Raw genomic sequence first — 21,412 nt, 5'->3', positions numbered from 1 at the left:
GAAATCAGCACAGTGGGTCTGTAGACTTTCAGTTTTATAATCACTCTAATACCTCTTAATTCCCATAGATATTCTTGACTTTTTGTTCTTTCAGATGAATTTTATTATTATTTTTTTTCTAGCTCTATAAAATACTTTTTGTCACTTTGAGATTGCAGTGAATAAGTAAATTAATTTAGGTAGAATTGTCATTTTTATTTTATTAGCTCAACTTACTCATGAGAAATTGAAAAATTTCCAATTGTTTAGATCTTATTCAATTTGTATGGAAAGTATTTTAAAATTGTGTTCATATAGTTCCTGGGTTTATCTTGGCAATTAGACTCCCAAATATTTTATATTATCTACATTTATTTTAAAATGAATTTCTCTTTCTATTTCTTCCTTTTGGATCTTGTTGGTAATATATAGAGATGCTAATGATTTATGTGGAATTTTTATATCCTGCAACTTTCTAAAACTTTTAATTTTTTTCAAGTAGTCTTTTAGTTGATTCTCTAGGATTTTTTAAAGTATAACATTATATCATCTGCAAAGAGTGATATTTTTGTTTCTTCATTATCTATCTAATTCTTTCAATTTCTTTTTCTTTTCTTATTGCTGAAGTTAGCATTTCTAGGACAATATTAAATAATAGTGATGATAGTGGGCATCCTTGTTTTATCCCTGATCTTATTGGGAAGTCTTCTAGCTTATCTCTCTACACACACAAACACACACACACACACACACACACACACACACAAACACACACACACACACCCCTATATCTATATCTATAAATGCTTGCTGATGGTTTTAGATAAATACTGCTTATTTTAAGGAAGCCTCCATTTATTCCTATGCTCTCTGCATCTATTGAGATAATCATATAATCTGTTAGTTTTTTTTTTTTTAATCACTACTGATAGTTTTCCTAGTATTGAATGAACCCTGGATTTCTTGTATAAATTCTATCTGATCATCATGTATTATCCTTGTGATAAGTTGCTGTACTATCTGTGCCAATATTTTATTTAGAAATTTGCATCAATATTCATTAAGGAAATTGGTCTTTAAATTTCTTTCTTTGTTTTGACTCTTCCTGGTTTAGGTATTAACAACCAGTTTATGTAATAAAAGGAACTTGGTAAAACTCCACCTTTTCTTATTTTTCCAAATAGTTCATATAGTGCTGGAATTAATTGTTTTTTAAATGTTTGATTGAATTCACAATGTAAATCAATCTGCTCCTAGAGATTTTTCTTATGGAATTCACTGATGGCTTGTTCAATTTGTTTTTGCTAAAATGGAGTTATTTAAGGCTTTATTTCCTCCTCTCTTAAATTGGGCAATTTATGGCTTTTTACAAATAACCATCCAGTTGACTCAGATTGTCAGATTTATTGGCATGCAATTGAGCAAAATAGCTCATAATTATTGCTTTAATTTTCTCTTTAGTGGTGGTAAATTCACACTTTTTATTTTTGATACTGGTAATTTTTCTTCCTTTTAAAAAAATCTAATTAAATAAAAGTTTACTTATTTTATTGTTTTTTCATAAAACAAGCTCTTAGTTTTATTTATTAGTTCAATAGTTTTGTTACTTTTTATTTTATTAATCTCTCCTTTGATTTTTCAGAACTTCTAATTTGGTGTTTAATTGGAACTGTTTATTTGTTCTTTTTCTAGGTTTTTTTTAGTTACACACCCATTTCATTGATCTCCTTTTTCTCTATTTGATTCAATATAATCATCTAGAGATATAAAATTTTCCTTAAGAACTGTTTTGGCTGCATCCCATAAGTTTTGGTATGTTATCTCCTTATCGTCATTGTCTTTTATGAAATTATGATAGTTTCTGTGATTTGTTGTTTGTTCCAATCTTTGTTTAGGATGAAATTATTTAATTTACAATTACTTTTAAACTCTTTCCATGGTCCTTTAAATTATCATTATTTTTATTGCATAATGATCTGAAAAGGATGCATTTAATATATAATCTGTTTTTCATTTGATCATTAGGATTTTATGCTCAATACATGGTCAGTTTTTTTTGTGTGGGTGTCATATAATATGGAGAAAAAAGTATATTCCTTTCCATTTGCATTCAATTTTCTTCACAGTCCTATCATATAAAACTTTTCTAAAATTCTGTTCTCATTTTCTTTTTTATTTCTTTTTGGTTTAATTTATCTAATCCCCCACAGGTATAGTTTTGCTCGCTCTCTCTCTCTCTCTCTCTCTCTCTCTTTCTCTCTCTCTCTCTCTCTCTCTCTCTCTTTCTCTCTCATTCACTTAACTTTTCTAAGAATTTGGTGCTATTCTATTTGGTGCATATATGTTTAGTATTGGCATTCATTGTCTATGGGACCTTTCAGCAAAATGTAGTTCCCTTTCTTATCTCTTTTAATTAATCTATTTTTATTTTGTCTGAGATTGTAATCCCTATTTTTTTTTTTTACTTCAGCTGAAGCATACTATATTTTGCTCTAGCCTTTTACCTTTACTCTATGTATATCTTTTTGCTTCAAATGTGTTTCTAATAAGCAACATATTGTATGATACTCATTTTTAATCCATTCTGTTATTCACTTCTTTTTATGGGAGGGTCTATCCCATTCACACTCAGTTATGATTACTATGTATTTCTTTTGATCCTATTTTCCCCAGTTTATTCTTTTCTCTCTTCTTTCACCCTCACCAGTATTGTGTTTCTGACCACTGTCTCCATCAATCTGTCCTCCCTTCTATCAGGCCAACCTTTTCTTTCCCTTTTCTCCTCCTACATCTGATCCCCCTTCTACCATTGCTTCTATCAGTGCCCCCTTCTATTATCTTTTCTTTTCCCCTCCTAATTCCCCATAGGATAAGATAAATTTCTATACTCAACTGAATGTCTATGTTATTTCCTCTGAGCCAAATCCAAAGAGAATCCCCTTATTCTCTTTCCCCTTTCTTTCCATCTACTGTCATAGGTCTTAAAAAAAAAAAAATCTCTTCATGTGATGTAATTTACCCTATTCTGTCTCCCTGTTTCATCTTCTTCCAGTACAATCTTTTCTTCACCTCTTATTTTTTTATATCATTAACATCAAACTCAACTTATACCCCACTTCTATCTATATATACTCCTTATAACTGCCCTAATAGAGATACAGCTTTCAAGAGTTATAGGCATCATTTTCCTGTGTGGGATGTAAACAGCTTAATTTTATTGAATAACATGTTTTTTTTTTTTTTTTTTTTTTTTTTTTTCTTTTCTGTTTACTTTTTTATGCTTCCCTTGCTTGAATCTTGTTTTTGAAGATCAAATTTCCTGTTCAGCTCTGGAATTTTTATTGGGAAAGTTTGAAAATTCCCTGTTTCATTGAATATCCATCTTTTCCTCTAAAAGAGTATGTACACTTTTGCTGGTAGTTGATTCTTGATTGTAGTCCAAGCTACTTTGCCTCTCAGAATATCATATTTCAAGTCCTCCAGTCCTTTAATGTAGAAACTGCTAAATCATGTGTAATCCTTCCTGTGGCTCCTGAGTTTTTGAATTATTTATTTCTGGTGGCTGACAGCATTTTCCCCTCTGACCAGATAATTCTGGAATTTGGCTACAATATTCCTTGGAGTTTTCATTTTGGGATCTCTTTTGGGATGTGATCAGGGAATTCTTTACTTCTGGTTCTAGGATATCAGGACAGTTTTCCTTGATAATTTCTTGAAAGATTCTTTCCAGGCTCTTTTATAGATTAAAGCTTTCAGGGAGTGAATTATTCTTAAATTATCTCTCCTGGGTCTATTTTAAATCTGAGTTGTTTTCTTAATGAGATATTTTACATTCTGTACTTTTTAAAAAATTCTTTTGACTTTGTTTGACTGATTCTTGGTGTCTTAAAAACTCACCAGCTTCTAATTGTCCAATTCTAATTTTTAAAGGTAATTAATTAATTTAAAATAGTAATTATATTGTTTAATGTGTTTTGTGTTTTTAAGGATATTTATTTCCAAAATTTGAAGACATAAACTTTTATTTTGCCTTCTCTGAAATCAAAAGAAATTACTATTTAAATTTTTTTTATTATAACTTTTTATTGACAGAACATATGCCTGGGTAATTTTTTACAACATTATCCCTTGCACTCACTTCTGTTCCAACTTTTTTCTTCCCTCCCTCTATCCCCTCCTCTAGATGACAAGCATTCTTATACATGTTAAATATGTTATAGTATGTCCTAGATACAATATATGTGTGCAGAACCAGACAGTTCTCTTGTTGCACAGGGAGAAATGGATTCAGAAGGTAAAAATAACCTGGGAAGAAAAACAAAAATGCAAACAGTTTATACTCATTTCCCAGTATTCCTTCTCTGAGTGTAGCTGCTTCTGTCCATCATTGATCAATTGGAACTGAGTTAGATCTTCTCTTTGTCAAAGATATCCACTTCCATCAGAATACATCCTCATACACTACCGTTGTTGAAGTATGTAATGATCTCCTGGTTCTGCTCATTTCACTTAGCATCATTTCATGTAGTCTCTCCAAGCCTCTCTGTGTTCATCCTGCTGGTCATTTCTTATAGAACAATAATATTCCATAACATTCATATAACACAGTTTACCCAACTATTCTCTAATTGATGGGCATCCATTCATTTTCCAGTTTCTACCACCACAAAAAGGGCTGCCACAAACATTTTGGCATGTACAGGTCGCTTTCCCTTTTTTAGTATTTCTTTGGAATATAAGCCCAGTAGTAGCACTGTTAGATCAAAGGGTATGCACAGTTTGATAACTTTTTGGGCATAATTCCAAATTGCTCTGCAGAATGGTTGGATTTGTTCACAACTCCACCAACAATGCATCAATGTCCCAGTTTTCCCACATCCCCTCCAACATTCATCATTATTTTTTCCTGTCACTTAGCCAATCTGACAGGTGTGTAGTGGTATCTCAGAGTTGTCTTAATTTGCATTTCTCTGTAGTGATTTGGAACACTCTTTCATATGAGTGGAAATAGTTTCAATTTCATCATCTGAAAATTATCTGTTCATATCTTTTGACCATTTATCAATTGGAGAATGACTTGATTTCTTATAAATTAGAGGGAATTCTTTATATATTTTGGAAATGAGGCTTTTATCAGAACCTTTAACTGTAAAAATGTTTTCCCAGTTTGTAAGCAATTATCATTTTAAAAATATCAGATGCATATTAACTTTTGTTACAACTCCTTATTTTAATTTTTTAAAATATGTTTTGATTACTTATATTCAATTTATTTCAGAATTTATGAGATTTGAAGTAGGAAAGGATAAGGAAAAAGGAAAGAGACAACTATCTAGGCTTTTGAACATATGCTCAAAGTATAATATCAAAATCCTTGGGCATTTATACTACCTGTTCTGATCATTAAAATGCAAATTGTATTTCTTATGGATCTGTCTCTCAAACATTTTTATGATGCTTATCACACATTACTTCAAAGGGACAGTGCATTTGCCAAAAGTTTCTCATCTATGTAACAGCTATAGCTAATTTGTCTCTCACTGCCATTTCCTTGTTTTCCCAATGGAAGGGTTTATCCATTTACTCTCTGAAGACTGATTTACTTTTTCATTCCAATCACTCCAAACGGGCCTTCTTCCAGAAGAGCTATGCTAAGCTTATTTCATACCATTTTGGATAATATTTCTAATAGTACTCAAAATATTTATTTGCATTCTCTCTCCTATTTTATCACCAGGCAACCTTTCCAGTGTTTTTCCTCTTGAGAAAACTAGTGTGACTCCAAAAAAGGATCATCAGGGAAATAATTATGAGCTAGATATTAAAGATCTGAGCAGCATCATTGGGTCACTAACAGAGAAACTAATTATATTGCTTCCTTTTAGGGACGAACTTAATATAACTCTTTTTTTTAAAGAGATTACTAAGCGCTAAGGAAAAAAGATTAATTTTTCCTTCTTAAATATTATGTAATATTCTGTGACAAAATAGGTAGGTAAAATAAATACTTTAAAAATATTATTTTTTTTTACAATTATCTTCCTCTTTCTTCAGAATTCTTCTTTTCTCTCTTTTTCTTTTCCCCCACCTCCTCTTATATGTTTTATTTTCCCATTCTTCAACATCACACACACACATAGACACACACACACACACAATTATGAGCAGCAATAGGATATTGAAAATCATACAAACCATAAGGGTTTGATATTTGCAATTTCTCTCTTTGATGAATTGATATTTTTAATATTTTTTTTTCTTTTTTTCTCATAATCTTATTTTAAAATTTGGGCGACCAAAAAACCAAATCTGCACCTTGGTCATACCTACATTTGGTGGCAATTGTTAATAAGAATTTTATTTGGTAATCTTGAGAGTTAATCATAAATTTATCTTATGATAATGGGATCATTAATAAAATAAATGTTGGCCAACATTGTAGAAAGGATTCCTTGGGCTTTTAGAAGAGGAGAGAAAAGACAATAAAGGTGAATTAAAGAAGAGGGAATAATGAAACAGTTCCTTCTGGTCAGCAGCTTCAATTTGATCTCACTTTCCCTATATTCCAGGGTTTAGGTTCCAAGACACTATGATTAGATCAACACTAACAATACTGGGACAACTCTTGAACCTCTTGCGTGAAAGGGCAGTTTTAAAATTAGATTCCCACCCTTCAGTTTTTTGATGTAGCAGAGAGGTCAAATTGATGCAGTGAAAAAAACCTGGAAATCAAGCCAGGTGTTTGCAACTAACTAGCTATGTTATTATGTAGCCTCTTTAATTCCTAATTTTATAACCTGTGAAATAAGAAGTTTGGATTAAATTATCACTGAAGTTCTTTCTTTTCTTTTCTTTCTTTCTTTTCTTTTTTCTTTTTTTTAAATGATTCTGGTTTTTATATATTAGATTTGAGGAGATCGCTGTCCTAGACCTGGGTGGTAAAGCCAAAATTTCCAAGAGGGAAAGATGAATAACTCAATTGTAGATTTTTGCATCTAGAGAACTTCAGGGAGCTTCACAATGTTGGAAATGTTTTCTGAGTAAGTAGAGGAGACAAATATATCTTCTTTTTCTCAAAACAGATCTGGAGGTTCGTTCTTATGTTTTTTTCACTTTCCCTAAAATTCTCAAGATTTCTTCTGTAATAATAAACTTATTTTAAGGATGGGCCTTCTTTTTCACTTATCTATCCTTGAAGTTTTATGAAGGGCTAGCCAGTTGTGTGGCCTAAGTGGTTTTAAGTGGGACCTTCCCCTTTTCATTGTTTTTCCTAAAATAGATTAAGTTACACAGCCACTACAGTATTGTGGCTAGAAAGTTGATCTAGGAGTCATTAATGAATCACAAGAATTTTCAGCTTGAGACTTATCATTAAATTTTCTGAGAAACACATATTTGTTTCTTGCATATACATTTAGTCTATAATCCCATTATGTCCAATTAGTTCAGAAGTCATGAATACATTAACAATACTCATACTGATTTTCCCTCTTTAATCCAACATAGACATTACCATTTTACAATTTGCTAATAAAATAATTTCAAAAAGGAAAAAACAAACTAATGTTATAACAGGAAAGCAGGAATTAAGTATAGCTAGTAATAGGTATGACATAATAATGTTTTTGACTGAAGCAGATAACTTATGGCACTTGTTCCAGAGAGAATTGTAGACATTATTAAGAATGTTCAAGTATTCCTTTCTATTTCTTTAACTGTAAAATGGGAGTTGGATTCTGTGTAACTTCTCACTCTATTTATGATCTTGTAATCATTATGTTTATATGTGTATAAAGATACACATATTTCTCACTTTTCTCTTTTCCCTATGTATTCTTTTATTGTCTTTCCTTCTTTCTTATCTTCTCTGTTCTTTTTATGTATCCTCTCTCACACCTTTCATTATACAGCTCTACTTTATCCTTTCCTTGTCCCACCCTCTTCTCCTTTATGTAATGAGTTTTTTAGTTATGTTTCTTTGAATGTAGTTTTTATTTCCTTATATATAGGAATAGTTCTGGAATTGAACTCTCTTCTGAATATTTATTTTGGACTATGATGGTTAAAAATATAAAGAGCCATCAGTGATCACAAGTAAATACCAAAACATTTCATAGATTGAGACCAAAAAAATCACAGAAAGATTTAATCCCCTGAAATGATGGTATTACCTTGAAATTTCTTTTCTACAAATTTTTGATAATCAGTTTCCTTATTCATGCAAACGAAGCAAAAACAAGATTAAAAAATACAAACAATTCTAGCAGTTTTAAATATTGCTGAAGCATTACACGTAATGCTGAACTAATTTTATACTTTAGTTGATCAGATTGAATTATTTTATTTTTGATAAAATATTGTTCTTGGATAACGTCATGCTGGATTCTTTTGTCATTCTAATTTTGACCTTTCAAAGGCAGTGGAAACATTTTTCTCAGCAGAAAAATCACAATGCTCTCTTTCTCAGTCCTTTTGCATCTTTACTATCAACTAGAGTTTAGTTTAAATTGAACTGGGAATTTGTTGTCTGGAATATAGCTGATCAGAAAATGGGTATGATAAAATGTCAAAGGAAGTAACCAAGAATTATGGAATGTTATGGATGGGATTTTTGGTATTAATAATCAGTATTTTTATTATACAGATTAGGAAATAATCCAGAATGAAGTAAATTACCTAAAGTAATTAGAATTTAGGTCTCTTGACTTAGAATCTATTATTCTTTCCACTAGATCCTATGTGTTACTATCTCATGCCAGTCAGATCTAATTTATTTACCATTCCATTCCCCAATCTTTATTACTCATATGTTTGGCAGTTGATATTGTACAGTTATGCACCAAACAAAGTATTATGGGAAAGTTTGAAAGGGTAAGCTAAAATACAGTTATAAGAACTGGTATGAGTGCTGGGAAGACCATGCAATAGTGTCACTGAGCAGATATGACATGCTTTGATATCTAAGTGGAAAAAGACAGGAGGAATCACAAAAATTTATTAATTAAATTATTTAAAGACAATGTAGAGAAGTGTTTTGGTATTGGTAAGGGAATTAAGTATATTTGCCTTCTGCTTCCTCTTTCTCAATTTGTGGCATTCATAGTACAGACGTATTAGGCTCAACAGGGCTAGAGACTGCATAAAAAAGATTCAAAGATTGATTTCTAATAGTGCTTTTCTTTCATCCTAACAAGAAGCAACAGGATTTTTTTTTAACATTGACATTTGATGAAGTAGATATAATTTTGATGTCAGACTTTGAGTAACTGTTATGAAGTTACTGAGAGAAGAGTTTGAGTCTGTGGAAAGAGAAAATAGTTTGAATGATTACAGAAGCTGAAAAAATTGGTTGATGTGTCAATGTGGTTGCATGCAAGTTATGGACCAGTGTATTATTGGTGCAGGACAGCCATTATGTTATCAGCTCAGAATAAGTTAGTGCTTATGTGTGCTCTCGTGTGAAAACTTACATATGTCGAAGTGTTTGGTCTTCAGTTGGGTCCCTGGAGACTGTCAATTCAGAAAGAGTCAGGATTAGGGCTAAGTGAAGGTTGGCATCTTCCACAAGTGTTTCAAGTCCTGAAATAAAATGCATTCTGACTCTCTGTGCTAATCCATCAGTATTATGGAGATTGTGATGGCAAAGACTGTGCAAATGTAAATTAAAGATTGACACTGATTTGAGTCCCCAATAATTTCAATACTTAGGAAAAGACATCTGGTTGGAAGGAGGGATGGCATTGTAAAAAGATGGATTCCAAATGTCTTTTTAAAAAAGTAATATTATATTTTTCCTAATTACATGTTAAAATGATTTTTAATCTTTGGTTTTTTTTTAAAATTTTGATTTCTAAATTCTATCCCTCCTTCCCCTTCCCCTGTCCTGATATGATAATCAATTTAATATGTTATAATGTACAATCATGTAAAACATTTCCATATGATTCATTTTGTACAAGAAGACTTAAGAAAAGAAAGTAAAATATAGTATACTTCAATCCATATTCAGATATCATGAGTTCTTTCTCTGAAAGTAGATATTTTGCTTCACCCTTAGTCCTTTAGAATTTTCTTAGATCATTGTAATATGGAGAATAGTCCAGTCAGTCACAGATCTTCATTGTATAATATTGCTGTTACTAAGTACAGTGTTCTTCTTGCTCTACTCATGTTAATTTGCTTCAATTCATGTGTCTTTCCAAGTTTTTCTGAAATCATCTTGTTAGTTCTTATAGCACAATGATATACCATGAAAAACACATAGTAGTTTGTTTAGTCATTCCCCAATTGCTAGTCATTCCTTTTAATTCCAATTCTTAGTGATCACAAAAAGAACTGTTATAAATGTTTTGGACAAATCGGTCCTTCCCCTTCCCTGCCCCCACTTTTTAACCTCTTGGATCTTTATGAGTTCTAGTTTTAGATATAGTAGTGGTATTTTTTTAAATATAATTTTTAACATCAGTGGGATGTTGAGTTCCAAATTCTCCCACCAGTTCCCTCATTAAAAGAATCAGAAGGGCTAGCAACTGTGCATAAAAAAGGTTCAAAGATTGACTTGTGATGGTGATTTTTGTCTGGAACATAGCTGATCAGAAAATGGGTACAATAAAATATCAAAGAAAGTAACCAAGAATTATGGATTTCTCCCTCATTAAGAAGGAAGCAAGGACTGTACATGTATAGTCATGCAAAACTTTTCCATAATAGTCACATGAAAGAAAACATAAATTAAAAAAACCCTAAAAAAAAATAAAGTAAAAAGAAAAATATACTTCAATTTGTATTCAGAAACCATCAGTTTTTACTCTGATTATGGTTGACATTTTTCATCATAAGCCCTTTAGAATTGTCTTCAATCATTGCATTTCTAGGAATAGCTAAGTCATTCACAGCTGATCATCTTACAATATTGCTGTTATTTTGTACACATTACATTTCACTTTGCATCAGCTCATATAAGTTTTTCTAGGTTTTTCTGAGATCATCATTTTCTGCCCATCATTTCTTATAGCATCATAATCACATACCACAATTTGTTCGGGCATTCCCCAATTGATGGGCATCCTTTCAATTTTCAATTCTTTACCCCAGAAAAGAGCTACTCATAGTGGAATTGCTGGATCTAAGTGTATGCCTTTTGGGCATAGTTCCAAGTTGACCTCCAGAATGGCTGGATCAATTTACACTTCTATTTATAGTGCATTATTAGCTCCATTTTCACCCTTTTCCATCCTCTTCAACATTTATTCCCATTTTTGTTCCATTAGCCAGTCATAGGTGTGAGGTAGACCCCAAACTTTCTGAATATTTATTCTAATGAATGGTATATTTTTGTGGTTCCTAATAAATGAAAAGAGAAATGGATGTGTATTAAAACCCCAGCTTAGACAATTACTAACTTTGTGACCATGGTCAAGCAATAATTTCTCTGAGTTTTGGTTTTTTGATCTGTAAAATGAGGTAATAATACTTGCACCACAAACTTCACAAGATTTTAGTGAGGAAAAGACTTTTATAAAAATCTTTTGTTATTGTTATAAATAAGTTTTTTTTTTAACCATACATTTCCTTTTATATATTTTATTGTCTTCATTTTTTCCTCCCTATCTTGTGACTATCCTAGTTTCCTGCATTCTGGTGTCTCTAACCTACTGTCACTTTTCATAGTAGAACAAATAGAATGTCTAATTTTCATTTCTCATAATTATAATTTCTTCCTCTTTGTCTACTATCAGGTCACTTCAGAGTCTACACTGCTGATTCAGTTAATGGATGAAGCCAATGATTCTATGGTGACTGAATTTGTATTGGTGGGACTTCCTGTTTCTTGGGAGATGAATATTTTCTTATTTTGTTTTTTTTCCTCATTTTTTATGGGAATTGTGCTGGGAAATCTATTCATTGTGTTCACTGTGATTCTTGATCCCCATCTGCACTCTCCCATGTATTTTCTGCTGGCCAACCTCTCCCTTCTTGATCTGGGTCTATCTGCCACTGCAGTACCCAGAATGATAGCTGATGTTTTGAGTACACACAGAATCATCTTATTCCCAAGTTGTATGACACAGATATTCTTTATCCATGTTATGGGAGGAACTGAGATGGTTCTCCTTATAGCTATGGCCTTTGACAGATACACAGCAATTTGCAAGCCTCTCCATTATCTGACTATTATGAACCATAAAACCTGTATTTGCTTTGTAGTGGCTGCCTGGGTGATTGGAATAGTCCATGCTGTTTCTCAGTTTATTTTTCTTATAAATATGCCTTTTTGTGGCTCTAATAAGATTGACAGCTTTTACTGTGACTTTCCTCAGGTCACAAAACTTGCCTGTGTAGATACCCATGTAGTGGATAATGTAGTCACCGCTAGTAGTGGGCTTATTTCCATGGGTACCTTCTTCCTTTTGATTATTTCCTACATCTTTATCCTGGTTACAGTCAGGCATCATTCTTCAGTTGGTTTGTCCAAAGCTTTTTCCACTCTGTCAGCTCATATTACAGTGGTATTTTTATACTTCACTCCATGCTTCTTTGTCTATGTATGGCCATTCCCCACACTTTCACTGGACAAGTTTTTGATCATTCTCGACTTTGTTGTTACCCCCGTCTTGAATCCTGCAATCTATACATTTAGAAACAAGGAAATGAAGGTGGCAATGAAAAGACTGAGCAGGAAGATTGTGGGTTCTAAGGAGTCTTCTTGATGGATTTTATTCAAGAAAGTCATGGTATTCTTCAGCCTCATGCTGACTACTCTAAGTTCTAAAAAACCTATCATTAACCTCCTGGGAGCTGTGAATTTTCATTAGAGAGCACATTTCTTAGAAATTATTCTCAGCAATGGTTGTAGAATTATTTTGACAACTATAGACTGAGCTACATAACCCACTTTTATATATAAGATTAACAGTAAAAATAACTGTATACTTATGCTGATACCCACACTCAAGACATTTAGTTATTTCAATGCCATACGGTTTACATCTTCTAATGTTAGTAAATAGTTCAAGGAAAATATGGTATGAGGTTAACAGAGACAATTCCTTCCAAAGGAAGGAATGCACATACAATGAGGAAAGAAGTCAACAAATCAAAAAGTATTTATTAAACACTTATATACTAATCACTGTGCTAAGCATTGAGAATAAAAAGAAGAGCAAAAAGACTCCCTGCCCTCAAGGATCCCACAATCTAATGGGAAGACAATAGGTAAAAAAACTATGTATATACAAAATATTTAGATAAGCAGAGGAATTCGATAATAGGGAAGTCAGATAGGGATCTAAGCCTTCAAACAGTTTGCCTAAACACATTACAATGTGCTTAAGAGAATTAGTGTAGAGTTTGGCTATAGTTTCAATATATCATTTGATTTAATTCATGAAACATTCATTACTATGTGTACAGAATTACTCTTGGGAAATGACAATGATATGAAGTGTTAGTCACTTAATATTCTCAGCTATTAGAAAGCTTGGTAAGAAGTATCTCTATAAAATAATCAATATTTTCATTGAAATCCAATGATTCCAATGAATAAAATGAGTTTATAAAAGAAAGCATACATTACGTTCAAATTACTTGGAATGACATTCAGTTCCCTTCATATGTCTCTAATTTACTTTTTCAGATTCTTTTCACATGATTCTCCACTAAATAGTTTACACTTCAGTCAAATTATAGTACTCACCATCCTCAAATCATTTCTCAAGACTTCTCTTCTGCATTTTTGCTTGTGCTACACTAACACTTATTTCTATAATATCCTCCCCACCCATTAATGCTTATTCACATTCTATCTATAATTCAAAGCTCAGTTAAAAATGTATTATCCAGGGGCAGCTAATTAGTATAGTGGATAAAGCACCAGCCCTGAGTTAGGAGGACCTGAGTTCAAATTTGTCCTCATGTGACACTTCCTGGCTGTGTGACCCTGGGAAAGTCACTTAACCCCAATTGCCTGAGCAAAAAAAAAAAAAAAAAAAATAGTATTATCCATTAAAAGTGGTGTAGTGGATAGAGTGCTGAACCCAAAATGTTGGGTGTGTTTTTCTTCTTTGAAATATAAAAATTCTCTCTGAGAGAAAGTTGGTTTCTTGGGGAGGTTTTCTGGAGGCAGCTTTAGTTTCAGTTGAAATAAATAATTACTCCAAAATCGCAGCCAGCTGATAAAAGTTCAGATCTTTTATTGTGTCCTTCAATATAGCCCGGTTAGCTCAGGCTTATCTCTCTGCTTGGTTCCAAGAGCTCTTGCAGCTTTGTCCTTGGCTTCTGCCTCTGCTTTCTTCAGCCTCCAGCCAGCACCAAGTTGGAAGAGTCAGGAAGACTCTCCTTCCTGAGTTCACATCTGGTCTCAGATACTAACTGCAAAATCCTTGGCAAGTCACTTAGTCCTACTTACTTCAGATCATCTGTAAAATCAGCTAAAGAAGGGATTGGCAACCTACCCAGGATCTTTGTCAAGAAAGCCCCAAATGGGATCAGGAAGAGTTTGGACATGACTGAAACTACTGAACAACAACAAATATCTATTAAATCTTTCTAGGTAATTCATTGTCCTTTCTGGCTCCCTCATGAGTGGTCATTTTTCCTTTATCTGAAGTCATAGCTCTTTCTACTCCTATAAGGCAGTTATCTACTTACTGAAATGGACATTTCATCTCCTTGATTCAGGGATTTTCTCTAATTATACAAATCACAATCTATCCCTGTCTATCTACCTTGTGCTACCTTTGTAGCACAAAAAAAAAAAAAAGCATGATGGACTCAAATTGCTGTCTTTCTTGCTTTTTTTTTTTTTTTTTTTTTTTTTTTAACATCATGAGTGTACCAGTGGCCATTATTTCTCAGTGTCACCTTGTCATGCCTTGCTCTTTCAGTGTGAAGAACCTGTTTCTCCTCATTATGATTCCTCAATGACTTCCCTTACACCCATTCTTCCTTTGAGTTACTAATTTATGATGTGCTACAGTTTCTTCACAACTATAATGGTATTATCTCTTCCTTCTCTGTGATATCATTTTTTTCCTCCAGACAAAATGGTATTCCATGCCTTATTGTCATGTAGCAACAATGGTAAAATGTTAGTATTAAAAATATGGGCCTTCTCGTTTGGAGGAAGCTTGAGGGTCAATAAAAGAGATTTGCAATTTCCTTAAAATCAAAAATGGGAAATGAAAAGAGAAAATACATTGATGACAATTTCATTCAAGTTTAATCTCTGTATTTTACTTGCCACTATGAGACCAAAAAAAAAAAAAAAATAGAAACTCATTATATAAAATCTTCTGGAGAGAAATGTCAGAAATTTTAGTGATATATTTTCATAAAAAACTAAGAATCTAAGGGCAACCCTCCTTTCATAAATTTAAAGAAATCTTGACAAGAAACTCAACAAATAAAGTCCTAAAGACATTTATGGATGAAGTAGAAAGATCTATATATGGGAAAAGGCTGGAAAGAATCCACTAAGAATTTTTTTTTAAATAAAAAATTATCTTTCCTCTCAAAGATGATGGAGTCACATTTGAATTATGATGAGGTAAATTTGTTTCTTGAGGAAGTAGAATGGTATTGGTGGTAACAAAGATGGGAGAAGCAGTTGGATCAGATGAAATTTTTGTGGCAGTGCTGGGACAATTTTTAGAGCATAGAGAGTTCAATTCTTTAGGAATCTGACATAGAGAAATATATCCAAGTGTGAAAAAAAGTCTTGTTTCTAATTATTATTTTTAAAAAGCTACCAAGAACATTAACAATACACTTAAGTCAAATTTTTCATTTGCATAAAATGTTTATTAGAATAATCTACACATTTATAAAGGATTATGCTTAATGAAGGAATTAGAAAGTAAAAGGTATTCTTTTTTCTTAAATTATAATTTTTTATTCAGAACATATGCATGGGTAACTTTTTACATTATCCTTTGCACTCACTTCTGTTCCAACTTTTCCCTTCCCTCCCTCCACCCCCTCCCCTAGATGGCAGGCAATCTTATACATGTTAAATATGTTTATCCTAGATGTTAAATAAGTTAAATAAGTATATCCTAGATACAATATATGTGTGCAGAACCATACAGTTCTCTTGTTGCACAAATAGAATTGGATTCAGAAGGTAAAAATAACCTGGGAAGAAAAACAAAAATGCAAGTAGTCCACATTCATTTCGAAAGGGTATTCTTTCACAGGCATTATTCTTCAACAGTGTTTTTTTTTTTTTTTAAACTATCACAAAACTGACTAAAAGACATGTTGTTTGCTTAGTTTGTTGTTCTGTTGTTTAGTCACATTCAATTCTTTGAGTCCTCATACCATGCTAGGCCCTTCTATCCTTTACTGTCTCCAAATCTGTCCAAGCTCTTGTTTGTTGCTTCCATGACACTATATGAAGATGTAGAGAATATATAATTTCACTGCACTTATCATTTGTTGATGAAAAAATAATTTACTTCTGTGGAGCAAAATATTATGCCAAAGGCTCTTCTGTAATGAAGTTTCCTATGTATATGTCAAAATTATATAAAATTTCTTGAAAGATAACAATCAAGGTAACCTTGCTTAATGACCCTTTGATCATTTATATCAAGTGAGATATAAAAGTCATCTTTACCAAATTTGGCCATAGTCATAGAGATTTCCAAGCAAAAGAGTCTAAGTCAAGGAGGATTCCTTCTAGAACAGGAATTAGGGTTTGAGAAATGATTAAAATTTTTTTATAATTACTTTTTATACAACAGATATTTTGATATGATAAATATTTTAATAAAATGAATTTCCTTCACAATCCTATATATTTTATTCTGAGAAATGTTTCATAAACTTCACAAAATCTCCAAAAGGGCTCCATGTCCATGATATAAAAGAATTAATAAGCCTTGTTATAAATAGTAAGGTGCTTTAAATTCTGCTGTTTGTTAATAACATAATGTTTATTACATCAAAAACCTGGAATGTTGCTACACATACTCCCAAATGACATCTGTTATTTTCTAACTTGGCTACTCTTTAGCCAAATTATAGTATTTACCAACCTCAAATTATTTCTCAAGACTTTTTTTCTGGATTTTTGCTTATGCTACAGTAATACTTATGTCCATAATGTCCTCCTTACCTATCAATGCTTATTCACATACTATCTATAATTCCAAGCTCAGTTAAAAATGTATTATCCATTAAGAGTGGTGCAGTGGGTAGGGTACAAATATCCACTCAATAAAAATAAAGTAGATAAATACCTAATGTCCAAAATATTGTAGTGCCTAAGAGTACCTGATCCTTATGAACTTTGTTAAATTGTGGAGGGAAACAGCATATTCTCTGTTACCCAGAACAGCAGGCATGGTATTTTTCTTGATTTTTTGTTTTCTTCTCTCTCTTTTTTATTTTTATTTTTAACATCTCTTTCATGATTCCTTCCCACCTCTGATATTGCTACAACCCTGATACATGTCTTCACCTCACATTTAGAATATTGTTAATCTCCAGTTGATCTCCCTGTCTCAGACCTCCCAACTCCAGTTCATCCTTCACTATCAAATTAATATTATTAATTTTTCTAAAATGGAAATTTGATCATATCAACTTCCTATTCACTAAAATCCAATGACTCCTTATAATCTCTAGGATTGAATATAAAATCAATTTTTGGGGGTAAAGATCTTCATAAACCTTCCTTTCCATTTTTCCCTTCCATGTTCTGAGATTCAGTGTTACCGATTTCCTTCCTGTTTTTCCACACAAAACACTCCCTTTCTAGCCATTTTCCGGTACCTGGAATAACTGTATGTCTCCTGGCATCCCTGACTTCCATGTCGTCCCAACTAAAATCCTAACTTTTATGAGAGCCTTTCTTGAATTCTCTTAATGTTAGAGTTCTGCAATCTGGTCTATTTACAAATATAAATGTTTGCATGCTAACCCCTCCATTAGATTGTAAGCTCCTTGAGAGCAGGAATTATTTTTTTGATTTTATTTATATTCCCAAAGGTTAGCACAGTGCCTGGTATAGACTGAATGACTGATCTCAATAGCAGGGCAAATACCCCACCAGACCTGAATTTCAAGATACTCTGTTGGTTTTCATCCCCTGGAACATATTTTATGAGTTCCTTCTTATTTACTAATTTAACTAGAGAATACAATAAATTAAAAACAAATCATCTGAATGGGCATATTAAAAAAAATAGCTGCACAACATTTCCCCCCAGAAACTTTGGTTATCTTCTCCAACAAAAATATCTTGCATTAATGGGAAGAACAGTCATATGTTTAGAACAAAGATGGAAATACCCAAATATAGGGATATATGTGTTCAAGATGTGCATGTGGAAAGGCACATTAAAATGAAGGTATAAACAAAAATAATGAACTGATCATCTCTCAACAGGAAATGATAACTGGTGGGCATCTAGTGTTACTTTAATGGTAACCTGGTGATATCAACGGATTCTGGGAGAAGCCATCCCATCAGAAGATATTTCCAATGTGGTTTCTCACCTGTAAAATGAGGTAATGGGAAGAGATGGCCATAAACTCATAGAAGGAAAGTTTACTAATCTATCTTTTTAAATAGATATTAAGACCATGGCCTTTAAAATATAGTTCTGTAATTTTTTTTCCTTCCCATCATTTGCTTGCTTCCCCATGGGAAGATATACCTGCTCATTCTGTAACTATTCTCTCTCTCTCTTAGCTCAGTCATGCCACACAGCACCACTACAGAAAATTATTCACCCTGTGGGGCTATTTCATATCAATTGCTTGATAATTTAGGGGACATGAGGCACTTCTTTTCATCTTTTCTTGTTCCCTTTGTTTCATCACCAGGCAACCTTTCCAATGTTGTTCCGCTGGGGAAAACCAACATAACTCTAAGACATGATTACCAGGGGAAACCAATGATGGGCTGGGGAACAGAGATTTCAGTAATATCAATGGGTCACTAAAATACAGAGCAATTAAATAACTTCATTCCTACTAAGGAAGATACTTATATAACTCTTTTTTTTTCTGTACTGGTTTTCCCAATTAAAAATCAAAGGTTAAAGTCACTGAGTTTTTCCAAATAATGAAGATGCTTTTGCCTCAAGTCCTGTAACAGAACAGGTAGATGAGAGAGGTATTTTTATGGTCAGTTCTTGCTTAATATTGCTATCTTCTTTCCTTCTCTATCCCCAATCCTTTTTTGTGTATCTTTCTGCATCTGTTTTTTTTTTTTTTAATGCTTTGTCCTCCAAATTATGTTCTTTTCTTTTATTCTCTATTAAACACATTAAATCACTTCATTTCATTATGACTTGTGATTTCATTATGAGTTGTGATACAGTGAGGTGTTAAAACTTTCATCTTTGGTGAATTGTGGTGATTTTTTTCCTCCTATCTTCTTCATCACTCTCATCTTCAAGTATTCTCTGTGAATGAAGCAGTCCAAATCTGCTTTATTATCACTTCACTGACTTGAAATTTGCATAGGCTATATAGAATCAGCCCTTTTGTATGTGAAAAGGGAAATGAGTCTTCAATTCCAAATTGGGAAAAGGCATTATTAACTTTGTAGCCAGTCTGAATTATAGAATTATCTTTAGAGATAGGAAACTGATCAATATTTCTTGAGGTTAAATAATTTGGGAATAGTTAAGTAGATATGATCTAAAGATCACAAATTTATGGTGGGAAGGGAGCTCAAAAATCAACTAATTCAAACTTTTCATTTTACAGATGAAGAAAATTAAGGCTTACAGAATTTAAATAACTTTCCAGAAACCAGTGAGTAAGTAGGTTTCCAACTCATACCTTATTACTCCACATAGAATATTTTATACTTAAATTATGAAGCAAAAACCTTTCTCAAATTGAGTTTAGGCTGTTATGAGAGAGGCAAAAGTGGAGAGAATAAGAGAAATAACTTAACCTGTCTCAGCATCAGTTTAATTACATCTAAAATGGCAGCAATAATATTTATATTGGAGGAAGTGCTTACATGAATAATGAAAAGTGCAAAACAACATAATATAGAGAGGATGCGTGGTGTAGTGGATAGGACAGTGAACTAAAAGTTAGGAAGACTTGGATTCAAATCTCAAATCAAATATTTGCTATATGTGTGACCTTGGACAAGTAGCAATTTAATGCCTCAGTTTCGTCATCTGTAAAATGAAGATACTGTAGTTGATCCTCCCCTTTTAATAATAATCCTATTAAGATAGCATAATGGAAAAATATTCCACAAGGGAAACTATAGGAGGTTTTTGTTTGTTTGTTTTCTGTTTGTTTTGTTTTGTTTTTCATTTCAGGAGATTCTGAACCCATATAAATAAGGTTAGACCAACAAGGCTAGGTTAATTCTCCAGGGTAAGAGAATAGCTTTTCCTTAAATTCATTTTCATGTGAGCATATGATTGAAAAGATAGGTAGTATGATATAGTCAAAGTACACTGGACTGAAAATTCAGGACTTGAATTCTATATTGCTCTGTGATTAATTTGCTTTTGATTATGATCAAATTACTTGTCATCTTTGGTTCTCACTTTTCTCTCCTGCAAAATCAAAGAGCTGGACTATTTCATTTTAACTCTATCAAATGCCATGTCTCCATCTTTTGTTCTGTTCAAGTGTATATTTGTGTTCCAGGTTTGAGAAAAGGATTCCCTCAGGCCTTCAGTGGTAAAGTCAAAAATTTCCAATAGGGAAAGACAATCCACTGTGCTGGGGATCTGGGCATCTGGAGAACTCCTGGGAGCTTCACAAATTTTACGGTGTTTTCTGAGGAATAAGAAGTACCTCTCCTTTTCTGGTCCTTTATTCTTACTCAGGTTTTCACAATTTTTTTCCCCTTTCTAAACAGAGTAAGACCCAGTTAAGTGTAATAGAATTTAGTTCTCCTTTTATTTATTTATACAGCATTTGCATATTAAAGTCCATAGTCATAGGAATAGAAAACATTCTGTGGGATTAGTCAGGATAATTTCTCACTTTTAACCCTCCTTTAGAATTTTTTTCTAATATACAATTAGAATTCTACATATAGGTAATATTTAAGAAAGGGTGTACACAGACTGCTTTGGATTGAATAAAATCCTCTAAAGATTTTTGGTACTTTTGATGAGTATATTTTGCAGGTTTCTTTTTCAGTTCGTGATATATATTAATCAAATTCCTGGAAAAACATAAGACTGTACCTGGGTTCTCCCTTAGCTGTCATTCACACCTTCCTACAGCCAATCAGTGTTTGCATATGGAACTGATTGTGTCTGAATAGAGATTGAAACTTCTGTCTCTGTCTTTGCCTGTCTGTCTGTATGTCTATCTGTCTCTCTCTCTTACACTTCACACACACAACTTTGACACTAAATCTTACTTGACCTTTTCAGATAACACTTTTATGACTTTGTTTAATTAGGTGATGCAATGAGTCTTTGTAATTGGT

General features: G+C 32.6%; 1 protein-coding gene across 1 annotated transcript; it reads left to right on the top strand.

The window, feature by feature from the left end:
* Nucleotides 1-11,750: 11,750 nt before the first annotated feature.
* On the top strand, nt 11,751-12,689 carry LOC100918837 (olfactory receptor 4F6-like). Its single transcript, XM_003755740.1, has one exon. The coding sequence runs from the start codon at nt 11,751-11,753 to the stop codon at nt 12,687-12,689; it is 939 nt and encodes a 312-aa protein (XP_003755788.1).
* Nucleotides 12,690-21,412: the final 8,723 nt, after the last annotated feature.

This window comes from Sarcophilus harrisii, chromosome 2, assembly GCF_902635505.1.
Source record: "Sarcophilus harrisii chromosome 2, mSarHar1.11, whole genome shotgun sequence".
Taxonomy (NCBI): Eukaryota; Metazoa; Chordata; class Mammalia; order Dasyuromorphia; family Dasyuridae; genus Sarcophilus; species Sarcophilus harrisii.
This window is presented reverse-complemented; position numbering and strand designations above follow the sequence as displayed.